At 46.4% G+C, this 18,363-nt stretch overlaps 3 protein-coding genes across 29 annotated transcripts in view; 1 reads left to right on the plus strand and 2 right to left on the minus strand.

The window, feature by feature from the left end:
• LOC311438512 (uncharacterized protein) overlaps positions 1–5,287 on the minus strand; it is a 49,515-nt gene extending 44,228 nt beyond the window's left edge. The window contains exons 1-2 of the mRNA XM_084522967.1: positions 3,428–5,287; positions 1,387–1,537 (exon numbers count right to left, since the gene is read on the minus strand). Coding sequence (XP_084379093.1) covers positions 1,387–1,537; positions 3,428–3,515 — 239 coding nt within the window. The 5' untranslated portion in view covers positions 3,516–5,287. The remainder of the gene's footprint in view (positions 1–1,386; positions 1,538–3,427) is intronic.
• Positions 1–15,931, plus strand: part of COL8A1 (collagen type VIII alpha 1 chain) — a 92,690-nt gene extending 76,759 nt beyond the window's left edge. Inside the window, exons 4-5 of the mRNA XM_084522796.1 lie at positions 5,299–5,614; positions 7,080–15,931. Coding sequence (XP_084378922.1) covers positions 5,302–5,614; positions 7,080–8,986 — 2,220 coding nt within the window. The 5' untranslated portion in view covers positions 5,299–5,301 and the 3' untranslated portion in view covers positions 8,987–15,931. The remainder of the gene's footprint in view (positions 1–5,298; positions 5,615–7,079) is intronic.
• The window catches only part of ST3GAL6 (ST3 beta-galactoside alpha-2,3-sialyltransferase 6), a 108,689-nt gene continuing 105,684 nt past the window's right edge, over positions 15,359–18,363 (minus strand). For 24 of the 27 annotated variants that reach the window (XM_084522516.1, XM_084522520.1, XM_084522518.1 and 21 more), the window contains 2 exons: positions 17,841–17,993; positions 15,359–16,195 (listed from right to left, as the gene is read on the minus strand). In XM_084522516.1, coding sequence (XP_084378642.1) covers positions 16,115–16,195; positions 17,841–17,993 — 234 coding nt within the window. In that variant the 3' untranslated portion in view covers positions 15,359–16,114. Of the gene's footprint in view, positions 16,196–17,840; positions 17,994–18,363 lie in introns of those variants that run through there. The other 3 variants (XM_084522535.1, XM_084522534.1, XM_084522537.1) reach the window with 1 other exon arrangement.

The raw sequence follows: 18,363 nt of genomic DNA on the forward strand, positions 1-18,363 counted from the left end.
ACTCAAATGGAGCACAGACACTCAACACTACTTTGTTTCCTTGGAGGAGGCAGTGAAAAGGAGGGGGGGGGGGGAAATAAACAAACCTGATCTTTGTGGGAGAGTTTCACAAGAGACAAGAATGCAGGGCTGCATTTAACAAATCCCAGTTAGCCGTGATCTTTCCTCCCTGCTGAGTATGCAGGCACTTTAGGAAGATAAACTCTTCACCCACTAAGGAAGCAGGCATCGCCCCAGTGATACTGCAGACACTGTCAGAAGCCAAATGATGAAGGACAGTCTAAAACTGGCATGGAAGAAACATTTCTTCCTGGCAGCGCGACGCAGCCCGCGCACAGGGTTGCTGTCTCCCCCAGCCCTTGTGCTCTCTACCACCGAAAATAAGATTAAATTGGTAGAGCTAGTCTCAATTTGTGTTATGGAACTTTGAGGGGAAATTTGTGCCAAGTTACATTTTGTTGCCCTCACTTCCTGTTTATATGTGGATTGCAACTGAACATACAAAAAGAAAACCTCTAAATTAGGAGTTTAATTAGTTTGATTGCAAATTTGAAAACATCTGTTCAAATGACATAAAACCCTGCTTGGCACAGAAAGGCAGAAGAGTTTTCTTACCTTGAAGTGGTAATGTGTGTATTAAGTGGCACCCTAAGCACTGAGCAAACAAAATTCTTTGGCAAGCAGAAGGCTGTCAGTTTCTCCTGCCCCTGAAAATGCGAGTTGCCACTGAAATTCAATTTCTGCGCAGTACAATGCCTCCTCAAATCCATTCGGAAAGTATTCAGCGATATACAAAAAAAAAAAAGTCCTCAAGGGAGTTAAGGACTAATGTTGCAGAGATTAATTTTAGCTGAGATTAAGTTTTGAAATCAAGTCTGAAAACTGCGGACAACAATGTGCTAGGAAGATGACTGCTCAAGTCACGTGCACATTGCCATGGTGCTTCCAGGAAGGAGAAGCCCACGTACTTGACTTTTGACATAAAAAAGCATAAAAGTATTCCCTAGTCGTAGTCACACTCAGCCACTGGTGCTGAGCAACCACAGGAATTAAAGGCTTTACGGCTGCTCTTTTTTTCTGTGAATTTTGTGAAAAAATTCTTAGAAGAAAGCTAGCTGGGTTAGAATTGGTTTACAAACGGGAAAAAAGATATACCCATTGATTTAATTTAATGCTTTAGAGCGGGTCAGGACATTAAAAGAAAAGTATAGGGATGCATGGGGAGTGCATGTGTTTGCAGGTGTAACACAGAGGTTTAAGGAACAACCTCATATAAACAGTAACAGTATAGGCTATTTGTTACCAAAGTAACACTAAAAAGGAAAATAGAAAATGGCTATCACCTCTTGCAAGCTCTTTTTTGCCTCAACCTGGGATGCCACATACCTCTGTCTGTGAGCTGGGAGCCAGGGAAATCTCTGCAGAGGGCTGCTGTGCATCTGGACCTGCCAGCACTCTGCCATGCAGCTGTGCTTCTCCTCGCTGGCTGGGTTACGTTGTTTGCTGCTGGCTTGGCACTCTGCTTCCCTGCGTGCCTCTGTGTGACAGGGAGAGACTTCAGTGAGGTTTGTGGGGTTCCAGGTGGGATCGGACACCCCAAGATAAGAGCCATCCCTGGGTACGCCACTGTAATACTTGGTAATGCGATCAAGGATATCTAGGATACTCCAAAAGTAGCTATGTTCCTAAGCACTCTTGATCTCAAGCCAAAATCATCTCAGAGAACATAGCTTTTTGGCACCAAACGTTTTTAGTAGCACTCTTCTGGGCACAAACTCTCCAGAGTCACTGGGAGGCTCACTTTGCAAGTTTTCTGGTGCTCCTTTCCATGTGGAAACCCAAGTGCTGGCAGTCCGCGCACTCCATGCAGCAGGGAGCGAGTCCCACAGCTTTAGGGAGCCCCCATGGAAAGGACCCCAGGGCAGAAGAGTTTGGGTCCCTGAGGTATGCTCAGTGCGCCCTGTGCACCTTTGGGAAACACAGCACTTCACAGGCTGTGGCAAATTAAGCCAACAGAGCTAGCCCTGGGGCAAGCAGCTTCCAGGTTCTGAGACACTGGTAAGTTCTACATGTATTTAACCTGAAAATTGGTTGCAGAGCTTCCCTGTAACAACCAATTAATCAAAGTCTGGCTTCCACCCTTCGCAAGACCACCTATGATTTCAAGTCCCATGCAGACGGGCTTCACTCTTTCCATACATTCTTCACCCAATTAGGCTAAAACAGCCATTATTTCTTCACACTAATTTAAGAATTATGACTGCTGGTACATTTTGTTTTGTCTTCAGTTTCTGCTGACAAACACAAACAGCCAGAGGGAGGTCCTTTCTAGTTTTCTCAGGAGAAAAGCTCTACCAAGGAGATTATTGAGAAATGTTCTCACTTGAGCTTTGCCCGTAAAACTGCGTATTTTTTTTTCCAGGGACTCTCTCTCACCCACAGAGAGTGCCACACGTGTTCACACACAAGCAGTTGAACATTGTGGTTTGGGATAATTTTTCTTTGCCCTCAAGTTGCTTGCCCCACCCTAGGTAAAGCAAAATATTTACTGTGTCTTAATCTGAACGATGGCAGCAAAATGACGTGCCACACCACATCTGCTGGAGCAGGAGAGACATGTGCTGGGCTGTGCGTGAAGACAGCAGCTTGTCCTCCCTCGTTCTTCAGACATTCAAGCAGTTAAGGATTTACCTGCCATAAACACGTAGACACGTTCTCACTGCTTTCTGCCAGAAGCCCAGGAAAATCCTGTTCCAAAGTTAGCTTATCGCGCTGCTGACAGATACCTTTGAAAGCACTTTGGATCACACTACACCAATGCGTTTGGAGGCCATCCCAAAATTGTTGAGATATGGGTGAAGGGTGCGGGAAGTCTTACACTTTGGCTGCATCTTTAGCACGTATTTTTCTCCTCCTTGCTCTGATATTGTCCTTACTCTGTTGTCACTGCTATCGGTCTACTTTTGCTATTCATAAGCTCTGACAGACCTGTCCAATGTTTAGGATCTATACACTTCTTTTAAAAACGAAGACCAAGGTTTCCAGTAGCTTTTAGGCTTTTAAAGATGCTGATAGCTTCCTAGTGAGGTCTTCACACAACTAGAGAGCAGTACATCCAGGCATTCCGAAACAAACTGCAGGGCAGAAAGAGACCTCCAGCTTCCCTGTCCAAGCACCTAAGGGACTTTGCAGAGAAGCCAAGCAGGATGAGAGACAACGAACTTTGGCTCTGAAGACATCCCCAGGGATGCTTTGTGCTCTAGGTTAGGCTTGCCTTACCAGGACAGTCCCCAAGAGCTGTAGCCCATTATGGGGAGGTGGCGAGCAACAGCACACAGCTTCACCTCATTCCTCATCAAAGTTAATTTTGCCAGACCCCCTTCTCTGGGCTGTACGGCCAGCACCCAGCATGTCCCTTCCCAGGTACCTGTGGCGGATCCCGAGCCCCAGACAGCGTGCGTGGGGCTGCCGGGAGACGCTGACCTCCTCCCACGAAGACGTCGGCCAAGTCCCATCTAGCCCGAGGTCGCTCAGTAAATAAACCCCCACCTTCCACCTCACAGGCACCGGCCCCGGCCAAAGTCAATAGATTAGAAGCAATCTGTCATTTCCAGGCCACACTGTTTTGGTTATGATGAGTGAAAAAAAAAAAAAATTAAAGGAAACGCAGATGCAGTGAGGTCACCTCATTTTCTGGAGCCTTCCTATCTCTCCAAGCTCTTGCCTGATTGCCCTCAAAATTTCCACGCACGCACACAGAAACATCCCCTGTGCCTGTAGAGCTGCAGGTGCGTTGCATTAGGCTTGGCAGGGCCAGGGGCTCGGTGGCAAGCACGGGAGGTTTGGTTTTCTCTCCTCTGTGGGGAGACTGGTGTCTCCCCGTAGGAATTTTTTTCAATTACTTCAAATAGCTCCCACTTGCGCACAAAAACCACATCTTGCTATACAAACAAAGAGAAAAATTAAATCTGAAGGAATTTTACCTATTTCCCTCTTCACTTATTCCACTGAAGCAATTTATTTTTTTAAAAAGAAAAAAAGGAAAAAACTGGCCACCAGAACAGCAAAGTAGCAAGGCACTAATTTAATAACCTCATTCTTCAAAGTCCACCCTGCCCCCTCATACTTATAGGCTTTAACAACAGCCCCAAACTATCCAACACCTTCTGTTGTTTTTCTTCCCAAGGTTTCACTGCATTTCTCTCCCCACACAAGCGGTGCTTTTCCACCACAGCACAGGCAAAGCTCTCCAGCAGTTGGGATTTTCCCTGCACATTGAGGCAGGTGTTACCCTACAGGCAGCCGAGGCTTTAGCCAGTGGTTAGGTCTGGTGAAGAAAGGATTATAGAAAAGCTGACAGAAGAGACCCCAAAGAGGTCACTTGGGGCTGAAGGGCGCTCAAGCTGTGGGGCAGGGACTCCGCGTACCTCACGCCCATCCCTTCACCACACGGCAAAGCACCGAGCCGGGGGCGAAGACCCACACAGACCTCACTGGAGATGAAGTCCGTGCTGAAATGCTTTGCTGAACGAGGGCGAGCGGCTGCCCTTTGGGGTCTGGGTGCCCCTGTGGGCTCGGCTCCGCGTCCCCTCGCCACACGGCGCTGCTGGGCGGGAAGCCGTGTGGCGCGTGCTCCACCCAGCGGCTGCGGGCAGCACACCGTGGGGTCGGTGACTGGTCCTCATAGAAAAACATTAACTTTCTGCCGGTTGTTTTAACGACAACAGTGCTGTTACAACATCTGTGGGGAGAAAGCTTCTTGAAAAACGCTAATAGGAAAACGGAGGAATCACAGTATCCTGCACGGTTTAAGTTTACCCTCCCTCAGTAACAATCATATCCGAATTTCCTTTAAGTTATTAGATTTCACAGAACAAAGTGAGGGAGAGACATTTTAAAAGACGAACAAGCCTTTCCCTAAATGCTCTGCTAAGGCAAACTACTGGGGAACTCAGAGCAGGAGCAGCACACAAGAACTGAGTGAGATATCACCACCCAGTCCATAACCCTCACAACACCAGAGAGACAAGGCTTCTCTGATGGCCAGTGCCAGCACTCCTGGTACTTGCACCGAGCCCTACAGCTGCGAGTGGGGACAACACCAGACAACCCCTGAGGGCCCGATGCCTGCAGCGCCCCACGAGCTCACCCCCAGTTGCAGCCACTCACACACTCTCCTCACCTGGGCACTCCGTGCTTCCCGCCATCCAGGCCCACAGTGCTAGCTCTAGGTGATGAACCAAGCCTAATATAAAACAATTTTCTGCCAACTGTGGGTTTTGCTGTTTTTTTCCACAGGTTATGGCTGTGCTGCTGGTCCCCGTGCAGCTACTGGCAGTGGCTGTTGCCATTTACCTACAGCTGGTGAGGTCCACTCAGGGCGGCGTCTACTATGGCATCAAGCAGCTGCCACCCCAGGTGCCTCAGTACCAAGCCCTCGGACAACAAGTACCTCACATGCCGCTGGGCAAAGAAGGCATCCCGATGCAGCACATGGGCAAGGAGGTGCCACACATGCAGTACGGCAAGGAGTATCCCCACCTGCCTCAGTACATGAAGGAGGTGCCACAGGTGCCTCTGCTCGGCAAGGACATGGCTCCCAAGAAAGAAAAAGGTAAGCGGGCTCTTCATCAGCCCTGCACGGGGACACACATGGCTGCCCATGGCAGTGTTTGCCCATGGGTGAACAGGCTGCTGCTGGCTGGATGTAGCGTAGGTTTGCTCTTTTGATTCCTGAAGTCATCTTTCTGTAGGTTAACCGTGGGACTAACATGTTGAACATACAGGGTGTTGCTGCTCAAGTCTGCACAAACAAGCACTTTCAGAGTTCAGTAAAAGAAGTTTGGAAAGTACTAAAATATTTAAGAAAGCAACTAAAAATGTCCAGACCTGTAATGTCCAGTGTCATACAATCCTTGTGGGCACAGCAAGTGTATGTGCAGCCTCAGCCCAGCTGGTTAACTCTCTGCCTTTCTAAAGGTCCAGAGTAATCACAGCTTCCACTGGCTTCAGTGGGAAATGGAGGATTTCAGGGCCTGTTTTTGGAGTGCCTAAACAAGCACGACTCACTGTAGTAAAACCAACCTGTCTTGTAAGCAAAGGTTTTCTACATGCATAAAATGCAAAATGTGCAGAGAGAGAGGGTTTCTGCCTCTCAGAGAACAGTCAATTCCCTTGCCCTGAAACCTCATCTGTCTCCTTCCCCCATATCCCAAAGCTCTCACTTCTTCAATTTTAGAGCAGGAGAGAACCAGACTTTCCACTACATGCAGAAGTCTGCAGCTTGAAAAGCAACCTGCCCCTAGCACAACCGCTCCCAGGCAGCATCTCCCTCACCTCAACCTGAAATGTCAAATGGTCACACACAAATAAAAACGTGGTTTGGGACCATAAAAAGCTTTTTGTGAAGTGTTTAGAGGGAGATCTAATTAGCCATGGCTATGCCAAAAACTTTTGAGAGCTTAGCAATGCCAGGTAAGGCTGTAGGTTTCCAGTAACATTTTAATGTGAACTAAAGCCTTGTTGAAAAGGCAAGTCATACCAGACTTAAACTTTGTACTGTTTCAACCTTATTTTAATGATGTTAATCAAGGAATTCTTGCTAATGTAAGCCCCTACAACAAGCAGGGCCCCTCCAACAAGTTACTTCACCTCTTAAGGGTGAAGTACTCCTATCGCATGAGCACACTGAGCAGCTCCTGCATTCCTCTTAAACTCATACAGCAATATGGGACAATAGGCAGATTTCACTGCTTAATATCATATACATGGAAACACTACTAAATGGCTTTTACGTGACAAAAAATAAGCGAAGAGGATGCAAAACAAGTATTTCATATAAACAGAAATACACACGCAAGTTTGGGGTATGCAAAACAGCAAGAACATCCTCTTAATTACAAACATCAGCCAGTAATTTTCTGGCCAGTTCGATTTTTCCACCTACCACAAAAACAAGAGGTACCATAAGAAGCACATTCAGTTTAAAATTACCTTTGTGTTTTTCAAGAGATGTGATTACATTCACCTTTTTTCTCTATTCCCCCCCCCTTTCCCTATTTCGTTCCTCCCCAACCCAGAAATGCCTGTGCGCAGCTTGAGGGGTGAGCAAGGTCCCCCTGGTGAGCCTGGACCAAGAGGACCACCAGGGCCACCAGGATTACCAGGTCACGGCGTGCCAGGAGCCAAAGGAAAACCAGGTCCACAAGGATATCCAGGAATTGGGAAGCCGGGTTTGCCAGGGATGCCTGGGAAACCAGGGGTGATGGGGCCACCAGGGCCAAGAGGGGAGATGGGACCGAAGGGAGAGGTCGGGCCCATGGGGATACCGGGACCACAGGGACCACCGGGACCTCACGGGCTTCCAGGAATAGGGAAAGCGGGTGCTCCAGGGCTGCAGGGACAGCCAGGACCTAAGGGTGAACCTGGGATGAAGGGGCCCCCAGGGGCCCCCGGGATCCCTGGTCCCAAAGGGGAGAAGGGTGTCGGGATCCCCGGTTTGCCAGGACTGAAGGGCCCGCCCGGGCTGCCCGGCCCCCCTGGCCCCGTGGGTCTGCCAGGGGTCGGCAAGCCGGGGATGGTGGGGTTCCCAGGACCGCAGGGTCCCCTGGGCAAGCCTGGCCCACCAGGTGAGCTGGGGCCACAGGGACCCCCGGGGGTCCCTGGGATGCAAGGCCCTCCCGGCGTGCCTGGGGTCGGCAAACCCGGCCAAGACGGCATCCCTGGCCAGCCGGGCTTCCCAGGAGGCAAGGGGGAGCAAGGCTTGCCAGGCTTGCCAGGGCCCCCTGGCCTCCCCGGGGTTGGGAAGCCGGGCTTCCCTGGGCCCAAAGGTGAGCGTGGGGTGGGCGGCCTGCCCGGCCCCCTGGGGCCCAAGGGGGAAAAGGGGCACGCGGGGCCACCCGGCATGGGGGGGCCTCCGGGAGAGCCGGGCCAACCAGGCCTGCCAGGCATCATGGGCCCCCCCGGTGCTGCGGGCTTCCCAGGACCCAAGGGAGAAGGCGGCGCCGTGGGGCCACCGGGACCTGTGGGCCCCAAGGGTGAACCCGGCTTGCAGGGGTTCCCTGGGAAGCCAGGTTTCCCCGGGGAAGTGGGAGCCCCCGGGCTGCGGGGGCTGCCAGGCCCCACGGGGCCCAAGGGGGAAGCCGGGCACAAGGGCTTGCCGGGGCTGCCGGGCGTCCCTGGGCTCGTGGGGCCGAAGGGCGAGCCGGGGCTGCCCGGCGCCCAGGGGCTTCAGGGCCCCTCAGGGATCCCAGGCATTGCAGGGCCCAGTGGCCCCATTGGCCCCCCAGGACTGCCTGGGGCCAAGGGGGAACCCGGCCAGCCCGGCCCCCCCGGCTTCCCTGGCATGGGCAAACCTGGGGCTGCAGGGCTGCAGGGCCCCCCGGGAAAGCCCGGGGCGCTTGGACCCCCTGGCCAGCCCGGCCTCCAGGGGCCCCCCGGCCCTCCCGGGCCACCTGGCCCCCCAGTGATCATCCCCCCAACTCCGCCGGCCGTGGGACAGTACCTGCCCGAGGTGGGGCCGGGGATAGATGGCGTCAAGCCCCCTTACGGCTACGCGGGCAAGAAGGGCAAGGCCGCCGGTGCCGTCTACGAGATGCCCGCGTTCACGGCGGAGCTCCTCACCCCCTTCCCCCGGGTCGGCGTGCCCGTGAAGTTCGACAAACTCCTCTACAACGGCCGGCAGAACTACAACCCCGCGACAGGGATCTTCACCTGCGAGATCCCCGGGATCTACTACTTCGCCTACCATGTTCACTGTAAAGGGGCCAGCGTCTGGGTGGCTTTGTTCAAGAACAACGAGCCGCTGATGTACACCTACGACGAGTACAAGAAGGGCTTCCTGGACCAAGCCTCCGGGAGTGCCGTCGTTCAGCTGATGCACGGAGACAAGGTTTACGTTCAAATGCCATCTGAACAGGCAGCAGGACTCTATGCTGGGCAATACGTGCATTCGTCTTTTTCAGGATATTTATTGTATCCCATGTAAAAACAAAAACCAGACAGTCACACACACACATACAAATCTAAACCTTTCTTCTCCGCTTAAAACTCTTATACCATGAAAGATGCATTTAATGACTGTTTCGGACCATCTTGTACAAAAAAAAAATACAAAGTTTAACATTATGCACAGCTAGATATAAAAAAAAAAAAGTGTGGTGAACATATTTAAAGGTGTGTATCAGGTTCATAAACAGTCGTTTTGCACCCAAGGGGGACATATTAGCTGTACATTATATATTTCTGTGACGCCATGCTTCATTTCATTCACAATAATGCAATACTAAGGTTCAAATCAGTTTACGTCACTCTCCTGTTGCATATTTAATTGATGCATTGATCACAGTTATGAGATGAAAAACAGTGACTGAAAACATAGTAGGTCAATCTCAAATTACATGGGAAAATTGAGTGGCTTTTTACTTGTTTGGGGGGTTGTTGGTGGTGGGTTGGTTTGGTTTGGTTTTGTGGGGGTTGCTTTTTTTTTTTTTTTTTTTTTTTACAGAAGGGCTGCCAGACAGGCAGAGGTTCTTTTAGCTGGAGATCTTTATTTCTCTTCCCGTGTAAGATAGTCCTGCAGGTTTTTGTTTTGTTTTGTTTTCCTAAACAATTTGTTTATTATGGAAAAGGAATACTGATGGCATAACCATTCCCTGAGAGCTTTCTCCAGGGGTTTTTGGACTCAGATGGGTGCCTGACTCCAGTGGGCACTGGGTTCACCTCCAAATGCACCCAAAAAGCCTCCATCTGCATTTGCACTGTTGAAGCAGATGAGGTAGATCACACAAAATTTAAAAATTTGCTTTATGCCACATGATTAAGACATCTTGGCTGACATGTGGCAATGCAGCAGGGTCGTATAAATTTGCTTCAATTCCTGTATTCATGCTAAAAACCTGCAGTCTGTCTGGCTTGTAATAAGATACAGGTATTCTGCCACTCAGCCAAAATTAAATCAGTTTACTCTTCGATGACTAGGCAAAGCAGAAGTAGCTCTGCTTGCTAATTAACTAATTCATTGTCTGAGATCAATCAATAACTTTACCAGCAATACTGACCATAAAAATTTATCCAACAACTTCATTTTACATAAAAGCTGATTTCCAATCCTTATTTATATGTTACCAATTGTCTAGGAGAATCTGCAGAGGCCTCAATCTTTTCTGTATGTGGGGAAAAGCAACTTTTATGCAAGAACTGTCTGTTCATCAATGGTGCTAATCTCACCTCAAGAGTATTAATTTAAAAATGACAGTGTCCTTTTCTGTGTTTCCCTGTACAGTGCTGCACATCACACACTTACGTTAGTTGAAAGAGTCAAATACTCCTCACTTCTTCCATGTCTTAGCTAATGCTACTGCTTTTGATTCAAAAAATGAACTAGATTTTTCATGCAGAACTAAAATTGGATTTAACTGGCATTACTGTTATTTAAGTGCAGAGTTTAATGCAGTCTAACATTGACTAAGGACTCCAGTGATATAATGTGGTGCTTTATCTCAGAAATTTTATGGAACGTTGGCAGGAACGGATGGACAGCTTACCAGGCATTGGTGACTTGGGTATGTTTCCAGAATATATGAGATATGTCAAAAGCAAATAATTTTGTATTTAAAATTTTTGTACTGATTTGAAAAAAAATATCTTATTAAATATCTTTAAAAAAAATCCTCTCTTCATTAATGAGGGTTATTAGAATGAACATTCAAGCCACAAAATACATGTATCAGACTACAAGGACCCTCTGAAGCCACTGACAATGTGATATGAAAAAGCAAATCTATATATAAATACGTAGATTTTTCTTTGTTTCCTCCCTGCTGACAAGACTTACCTTAACTCCCTGAGAGGAAGGCATTGTCCTAGCGTTGCATTTAGCAGGAGGCAGCAGCTGTGGACCCAGAGGAATCTGGGGTGCAAGAGGCTCCCACGAGGGCAATGGCACATTCTTAATGCACTACACAGAGCAAGGGTTCGACAAGGAGCAGGTGTTATGGACTGGGGACAGTAGCACGTGTAGGAGTGCAGCTTAAAAAGGCACAGAGGGCAGGATGTGGGGAAGCTGAAAATTCAAATAGCTATGAGATGCGTTGTTGGGTGGTTGCACTCAGCCAAAAAGCCAAAGTTGGCTGTGGGCTTCCCAGGCTTCAAGACACCTGTTACAGCCCCAGCTTTTCCGATCATTTGAGAACAGCTTTTCCCATTCTGCTGATCTCCTCATGCCCCATTTTTTCTCCTGTGGCAAAAAACTGGTGTGAAAGTGGCAACCAGTTTGTCACTGACTAGCTCAGTGATGATCTGTCGCTCCACTGCAGAGAGTGGATTGCAGCCGGTGGTCTCACCTCAAAGATAGGCATTTCCTCCAAGCTGGTGAACTCCTGAAAGGTCGATACCAAAACGAATGCATTGAATACCCACCACTTGGGGCAGGCAACTGTTTTAAATTGCCCTCAGACTCCCTGAGGCTGCTGGCTAAGCAGGTCCCTGCTCCCCATCATCTCATTTTTACTGCACAGGAGGAAAGAGAAAAGATGACATGAGTGAAGTACTAAAATCAGTGTTGATTCTTACAATCTAAAGTCGTTCATCACACACATCTTCCTAGTTAAACATCTATCTTAACATTCCCCTGAAAGAAGGCAGTAAGGCTGGTAAGATTAAAAAGCCATCAAACAATGTCAGGAGGATGCTCGTCTTGACGTTGTCCACAAATACCATGTCCCAGCTGTGATTTTAATGAGTCAAGAGTGATATTTCTACCTGCAGCACAGTCCAGGTACTGTACCTAGGCTCAAAAAATTTCAGCCCTGTTTGCCCTACTAACCACAGTAGTCCATTTTGAAACTCGATGCCCCATCTGACAATCCCTTATTTACTTTACACAGCACTAATAATGGGCTTGGGCACACACACGGCACGGGCCTTGCAAAAATAAGCTTGAGGGCAGTATCTTTAACACAATTTATTCACAGAAAAATATTTTTTTTCCATTTGTAGCATTCAAAATTTCACTTGAAAAACTCTAAGAATGTCTTCAAAATACAGTTGGCACTTTAAAGGCATATAAAACTTAAGAAAAATGGCAAATAAAATAATTACCTACACCAGAAACCGACATCGAGCTTTCTATGTTCTTAAAAATCAGACTCTGCTTAAAAGTTAAGGTGTTAACTTTAACAGGGCACTGTTAAAAAAAAGAGAAACATGGCATAGGATACAAGAAATACCATACACTGATTATTAAACACCAACATTGTGATTCTGTATTATTCTCAACACAGAGCCACTGGAATACGGTTTTGTTTTAAGCACTCTTTTAATCTTTTAAGCACTCTCAAATTCATATTTAGTGCAATAATTTCTCACCTTCCTTCTTGCAACATATCTCAGAACTTCCCTTAATTATTACAGTAGAGGAAAAGATACCGACAAAAACAAACAGGCACCCTAAAAGTCTGAGCCAAACAGAACTTCGGCTGATGCAAGTTACCTGACTGTGTGTGTCTGTGTGTACGTGTTGGTACTTTAGAGCTGGGTCTCTCTGATGGTGAAGCATTTTGTACGGGGGTGGCAGGTAAAATGCAGGAGCACGTCTGCTGCAAGACGCTGCTGGCTTGAATTTCAGCAGACTGCTGGAGAATGTGAAGGGAAGAAGCAATGGTGAAACCATCTGCAACTGATACAGAAATACACTTCACATAAATTACCTGGCACCTACGTAGTTATGCTGTTACCAGACACGGAAATAAGGCCTGCAGCACCCTGGGATTTAAACGTGACAGCTTCACCACTGATGATGTGATCAACGTAATGGGCAGCTAGTACAATAAAATTTCAGTGCAGAACCCTTGCCTTTAGGAATGACAAAAATGGGAAGAGAAAATCTTAATATCAACTCACTCTCAAAGAGATTGAAATAGTTGGTGTAAGCATTATTGCTTTTTATTAATATTTTTTTATTAAAAAAGTCCCAAGCCTTATCTTTGATATTGCAAGCTACTTTTGAAAACATGTGCCCAGATAAAATAGACACCATGATCTGTAGACATTACTGACAGAGTACACAGCGTTATTCCTGCCTACATCAAGTCCATGTAAAAGCAGTAACTGTTCTCAAGGCAGAACAGCACAAAACCACCTCATGAAGTGAGGCTGACGAAGCAGTGCTGGCATACACAGAACCCTACCAAAACATCTTACAGGGGAAAAACAATGAATCAGGTAGCTCACAGCTTATTATTGAAGATAAGAGCTGGCAGCCAGCAGGCTGTGCTTTCAAAAAACACTGCCCTACGGTTTATCAATAGCGTTAACTCTTGGCTCAGGCCCGAGCGAACAGGCCTGGCTCTAACCTTTACTGAGTCACCCTCCTGTGAGGGCAACCTCAGCCTACACTGACTCAAACTTTCCTGCAGGAGAAAAAGAAGCAGGGAGAAAACATCCACAGGAGTACTGTTTAATTGCCAAAAAGAGAAAGATGTACAAGTGGGGAGACTTACTAAAAAGAAATAAGCAGGAGCAGCTGATAGGGATATATGCCGGTAGACAGCACACTAATCACGTGGAAAACAACAAACACAGCCAGCACCATCACAAGAACCAGACACTGCGTGGAGAGGGCAAACGCAACAGCTCTCCTGGACAGAAGTCCTTGCAGTCAGCGTGGTGTGGGATGTCAGGTGGACGAGGCCGTACCCTGGCAGGCAGCCTGCAGCAGCGGGGCACCCCACAACACTTGGGGGAGCCAGGGCTGGCTCTGGGAGCAACCCCAGGTTCCTAGGGGGGATGCACCCACCTCTGCCTGGCTCTGCCCTCAACATGGTGAGACACCTGCTAGGGGCTTCCATGCAAAGAAAGGTCAGTGTTGTGAGCTTTATGAAAAACCTTGCCTTGGATTTTTGTTTTCCTGGGGAGTTGCTGTTGTCAGTAGTTTAAATCACTGCAGGCCTGGTGCTATACAGTCATGTACAAAACTTACTAACTGAAATAATCATGAGAAATACATTATGGTAGAGCTAAACATAGTAGTATTACTACCTTCTGGTACATAACCCCACCTATTCCTGTTCAGATTTTTAAGCAGAGCCCTTCTCAAAGCCTCAGAAATGTGCCTGTTAAAAAAGGGATGGGGGAAGGCTGTACTCAAGAATAACTGAGTAAGACTCCTTCCACCACCTTGTGAAGAAATTCTGGGTTCCCACACTCCTGCCAGGACAGGCACCTGCCCCGCTGCCCCCAGCACCTCTGGCATGCCCCTCCCCTCCCTGCACCCAGCTGGACAAGGACTGACCCCACACAGGATCACTTGATGTGGCTGAACTGCCACACTCATGGCACTGCCTGTACCACAAGGGGGATGCAGATTTTTATGACATCCTCAGTTATTTTGAATGCATCCAATTTGCTTGAAACCAAACAGAAGTCAGGAGTCATTAAGTGAAAATACCATGCAGCAAAAGGCACCTCTTCTTTGGGTGAGGTTTGCCTGCAAGTCATGCTGCACTCAGCAATTCCCAACTGGCAGAACCAAAGGGCTAAAGAAAAAGACGAGAACTACAGGCAGTTTTCAGATACCTATTGCACTCTGCAAGAGAGATAGGAAAAGGATGAGACTGATCTCTGGTCACTTCAATGCTTACTCTTCTATGTTGCTGTTCAGTACGCTTGTAATCCTCAGTTCCTGAAAAAGATGATACTGTGCTAATGACTTTTTTTCTACCAACATTGAAGAGGTGTTTTTTGTTTTGTTTGTGGGTTTTTTTTGGAAGCAAACTTTTGTGCTTTCTTTAGGTGTGATTGATCAAGATAATCTAAAGATCTTCAAACAAACTTGACACAATAAGGAAGATATACATGTATATATATCCTATGAAAGAATTAGAATGGCATTTCACTTTTTCATTTAATCTTTGATAGTTGTCAAGGTCATTCCCTAACAAATTCAACTAATTCAGCAGGCCTGTCTGAGACAAAAATCAATACAGGAAATGTAACCATCCCATTAAGTACTTTCATAAAATCCCATGTAAATTCCCACTGCTAATTTAGTTCAGCCACTTTCTTTAAATCTAAAAGTAAAAATGGAAGAGATTAGCAGAAGCCAAATGATAATTCAGCTGATGTACATCTTGAATGTTCCCTAGCATGCTCCACTACCAAAAATAAGAACAGTTGTTCACATTGATGCATTTCGAAGTTGGATATTCATTACAGCATGTGAAAAAGGGGATTATGCTAGTCTGGAAAAATTATCTTGATACTTGACAAGTGAACAGGAAGATACACTCTGCATCTCTGTCCCAGCTCACATTCCTCTTGTGGTTTGCAGGAAGTAACAGACAAGTAATTAAGACAAATCTTCAGTCTTCAAACTCCCTTTTTTCTAAGAGAAGTCAAAACTTGTAAAATTTATTGGAAGCACAGCACAGGGCGTATGTTTTTCCATAAACTGGATACAACACAAGCATTGTCAATACCAACAAATCCACAAATCAGACCAAAGGGTATTCACCTTTGGCACACGCAGACAGCAGTTCAGAGTTGATGACCAGTGCAGGCTGTGGCTTCTTCACTGAAGATGATGTTCTCTGCTCAGGAGTAGGACAGACTTACGCCTGTGTGCTTTATATGTTCCCCCTTCTCCCAGACACAGTAATGATTTATAGGCATTGTTTTTAAAGCCACTTTGAGATTACAAGAGATTCAAGACTTTACATCCATCTATTACCTAAACACTCTTCGCAGTCTCTTGACAGTGTAACCTTTTTGGAGGACAATGTTAAAAAGGAAGATATTCCAGAGAATTGAACAGTTGGAAAAAGTTCTTGCTGATAAATAAGTCACGTGGATCACATTTTTTTTCTATATCCCTGATACTTTCAGCTGAAAGTGTCATGTTTTTCCCCACTATTAAATAGCTTCACAGAAATTCAGTTCTCTGCTTGCAACAGTCCATTATCCTCAGGCTTAGAAGAAGCTTCTGCCTTGTGAGGTTTCTGTGCTCCTTTTAAACAGTAAACAGTTATGTTGCACTTAAAAAATAAAAGTGTCATACAAAAAAATAAAACTTTTTTGAATCTTGAAAATAGTGATTGTTCTTCATATTTTCCATCTTTCACGTCAAATTGACCACAAAGTTCTTGTCTATAAGCTTCTTCAAAAATTTCTGCTCAGCGCTGATGTCATGGTATTCATTCTAAAGAGATGTGAGGGAATAATAATTAAAAAAATTAAATTCAACTTATTATCAGAAGCACCACTTTGTTGCTCTTTCCTTCTAATTACTTGTGTTACTTGGAAGATGCTAAGAGCAGGAAGCAGGGAAGCAGGGAAAAGACTTCTTAGATTGGCTGTAGTACAGTCTCCCAGGAAAACAGGTGAGTGAACCCATTGCTCAAAACTAGACTAGACTTTCTATTAGGACACAAACCAAACCCATAGGACAGAAGCCCTTCCTTTACCAACTCTCCCAGCTCCTCCCTGGACTTACAGGCAACAGCAGTACAATGACATTTACAACACAAGCAGTCAGAAAATGAGTAATTCTCAAAGCTCAACCCAGGTTCTCAAAGAGCACACAAGACATTTGTAGCTTGAATGTGTCCTGCCAGTCAGCTCTAACAAGCCCAAACCAACCCATTTTCTGTGCTCTCATGCAGGGCCCCAGATAATCAAGAGACCACTGAGGTTAGTGGAGGACAGAACAAGGAAATCCAAAACATCCACTGGGGACTACAGGGAATTCAAAGAACCTCGTGCTTCAGGTAAGCTTACTGGACACAGAATCAAAAAAAAAATTAAGATGAATTCAGTGTAAATGCTTCTGTTTCAAGTTCTCAGATTTTAGGAAAGTTATAGATGTCTATTCAACTAGTGATCAACCTTACCCAAGTCTTGAGTATATTGGCAAAAAAGAAGAAAAAAAAGCAAAGCACCTGCAGAGAAGAACCTGAAAATGACCATGAGTTCAGTGTCAGAGGAAAATTATCTCAGAGCAGAGGGCACATAGGATTCATCAGAGAGACTTGAGAGGCTCGTATGGACATTGCCCCATACTACATTTTCAAGAAAAGCAGGAGGAAAGAAAATAAGCCCTGGTTGGAACCAACACACCATACTAGGTGTGCATATGGATGAGAAAACTGTTCACATTGATGTAAAGGGCCAAGACTAAGATGCTCAGAGTACAGAGCTGAAGGCAAGAGCAGAGACATTACAGAAAATAGAGGCATGGCTGTAGAAAAACACTTCTCTGCAGGAGGAGAAGGCACTCCTGATGTCTGCCAGCATCCTGTTGCTTCCTTCCCTGGTGAGTTGTGGCTTCCACCTCCTGGAAGCACTTCCTTCTCTTCCTATCCCTCTGTAAGAGCTACTTTTCTACTTTTCAATTCTGAAATTCAGCTCTTTCCCCAGCTGCAAGTTTATAGATTTTAACTCCTTTACTTCTTTCTTGTTAAAGAAATTTGGCAACTAAGACTAGTTTTTCAAGTAGCCACCAAAGAACTGAAACAAGAACAGTGCCTATTCATGTTCTGACAATGTGCCTCTACAAACAAGAGTTGCGTAGCCTAGGAAGAACACCATTAAAGCAAAACAGAGTACACAAATGATGATGTTACAGAATAAGGTGTAGCTCAAGGGACAAATGTTACCCACATTTTTCAGAAACAAAAGCAAGAGATGTGAGTTTAAACAACATTAACCCATGAGCAGCTGAACCAGTAGAAGATGGGAGGCCTTTCTAAACTGCAATCCAAGTTTTTATCTCGCTGCATTGCCTTCCTCACTTACCAGCAGCGTTTCTCAAAGTATGCCCCTCAGCATGAACAAGTGCACCTTACCTGCATCATCTGAGACATTGTATCGTTGCCATAGTAGTGCAAAGAACTGTTTCTGTCAGTGAAGTCGTACTTGAAGCCTGCCAGGTGAACTTCATGACAAATGTGAAATGCTAGTGTAATGGCAATTAGCCCCGTTGTTGGGTGCTTGGGTTTCTAAAAGAGAACACAAACAACATGCATGCAAAATTAACTGGCAGCTTGACATGAACAGCAAAGCTAAGAAAAAAGGCAGAAAAAAAAAACAGGGAGCCTAGCTCTTCTACAGACATTTTGTTTTGGGGTTGGATCCCCTCCTGTCTCATAAGGGAGTAAGGTGCTGCCTGCAGCTTTTCCATGGCCAGGATACCTACTGTGTCAGCCTTCCCTGAGATCTTCTGCTTTTCTAGCAAGAGCTGAGCCTGTACTGTAGCTCGTCCCTCAGCAGAGGCACCAGTAAGGTCCTGTCACCCCACCACTCAGCAACCTACTTTCACAAAACCAGTCAGACTTCTATACATTGGAGACAGTTTCTCCTCTATCAAAT

The sequence above is a fragment of the Aythya ferina genome, assembly GCF_964211825.1.
Source record: "Aythya ferina genome assembly, chromosome: 1".
NCBI classification, from domain to species: Eukaryota; Metazoa; Chordata; class Aves; order Anseriformes; family Anatidae; genus Aythya; species Aythya ferina.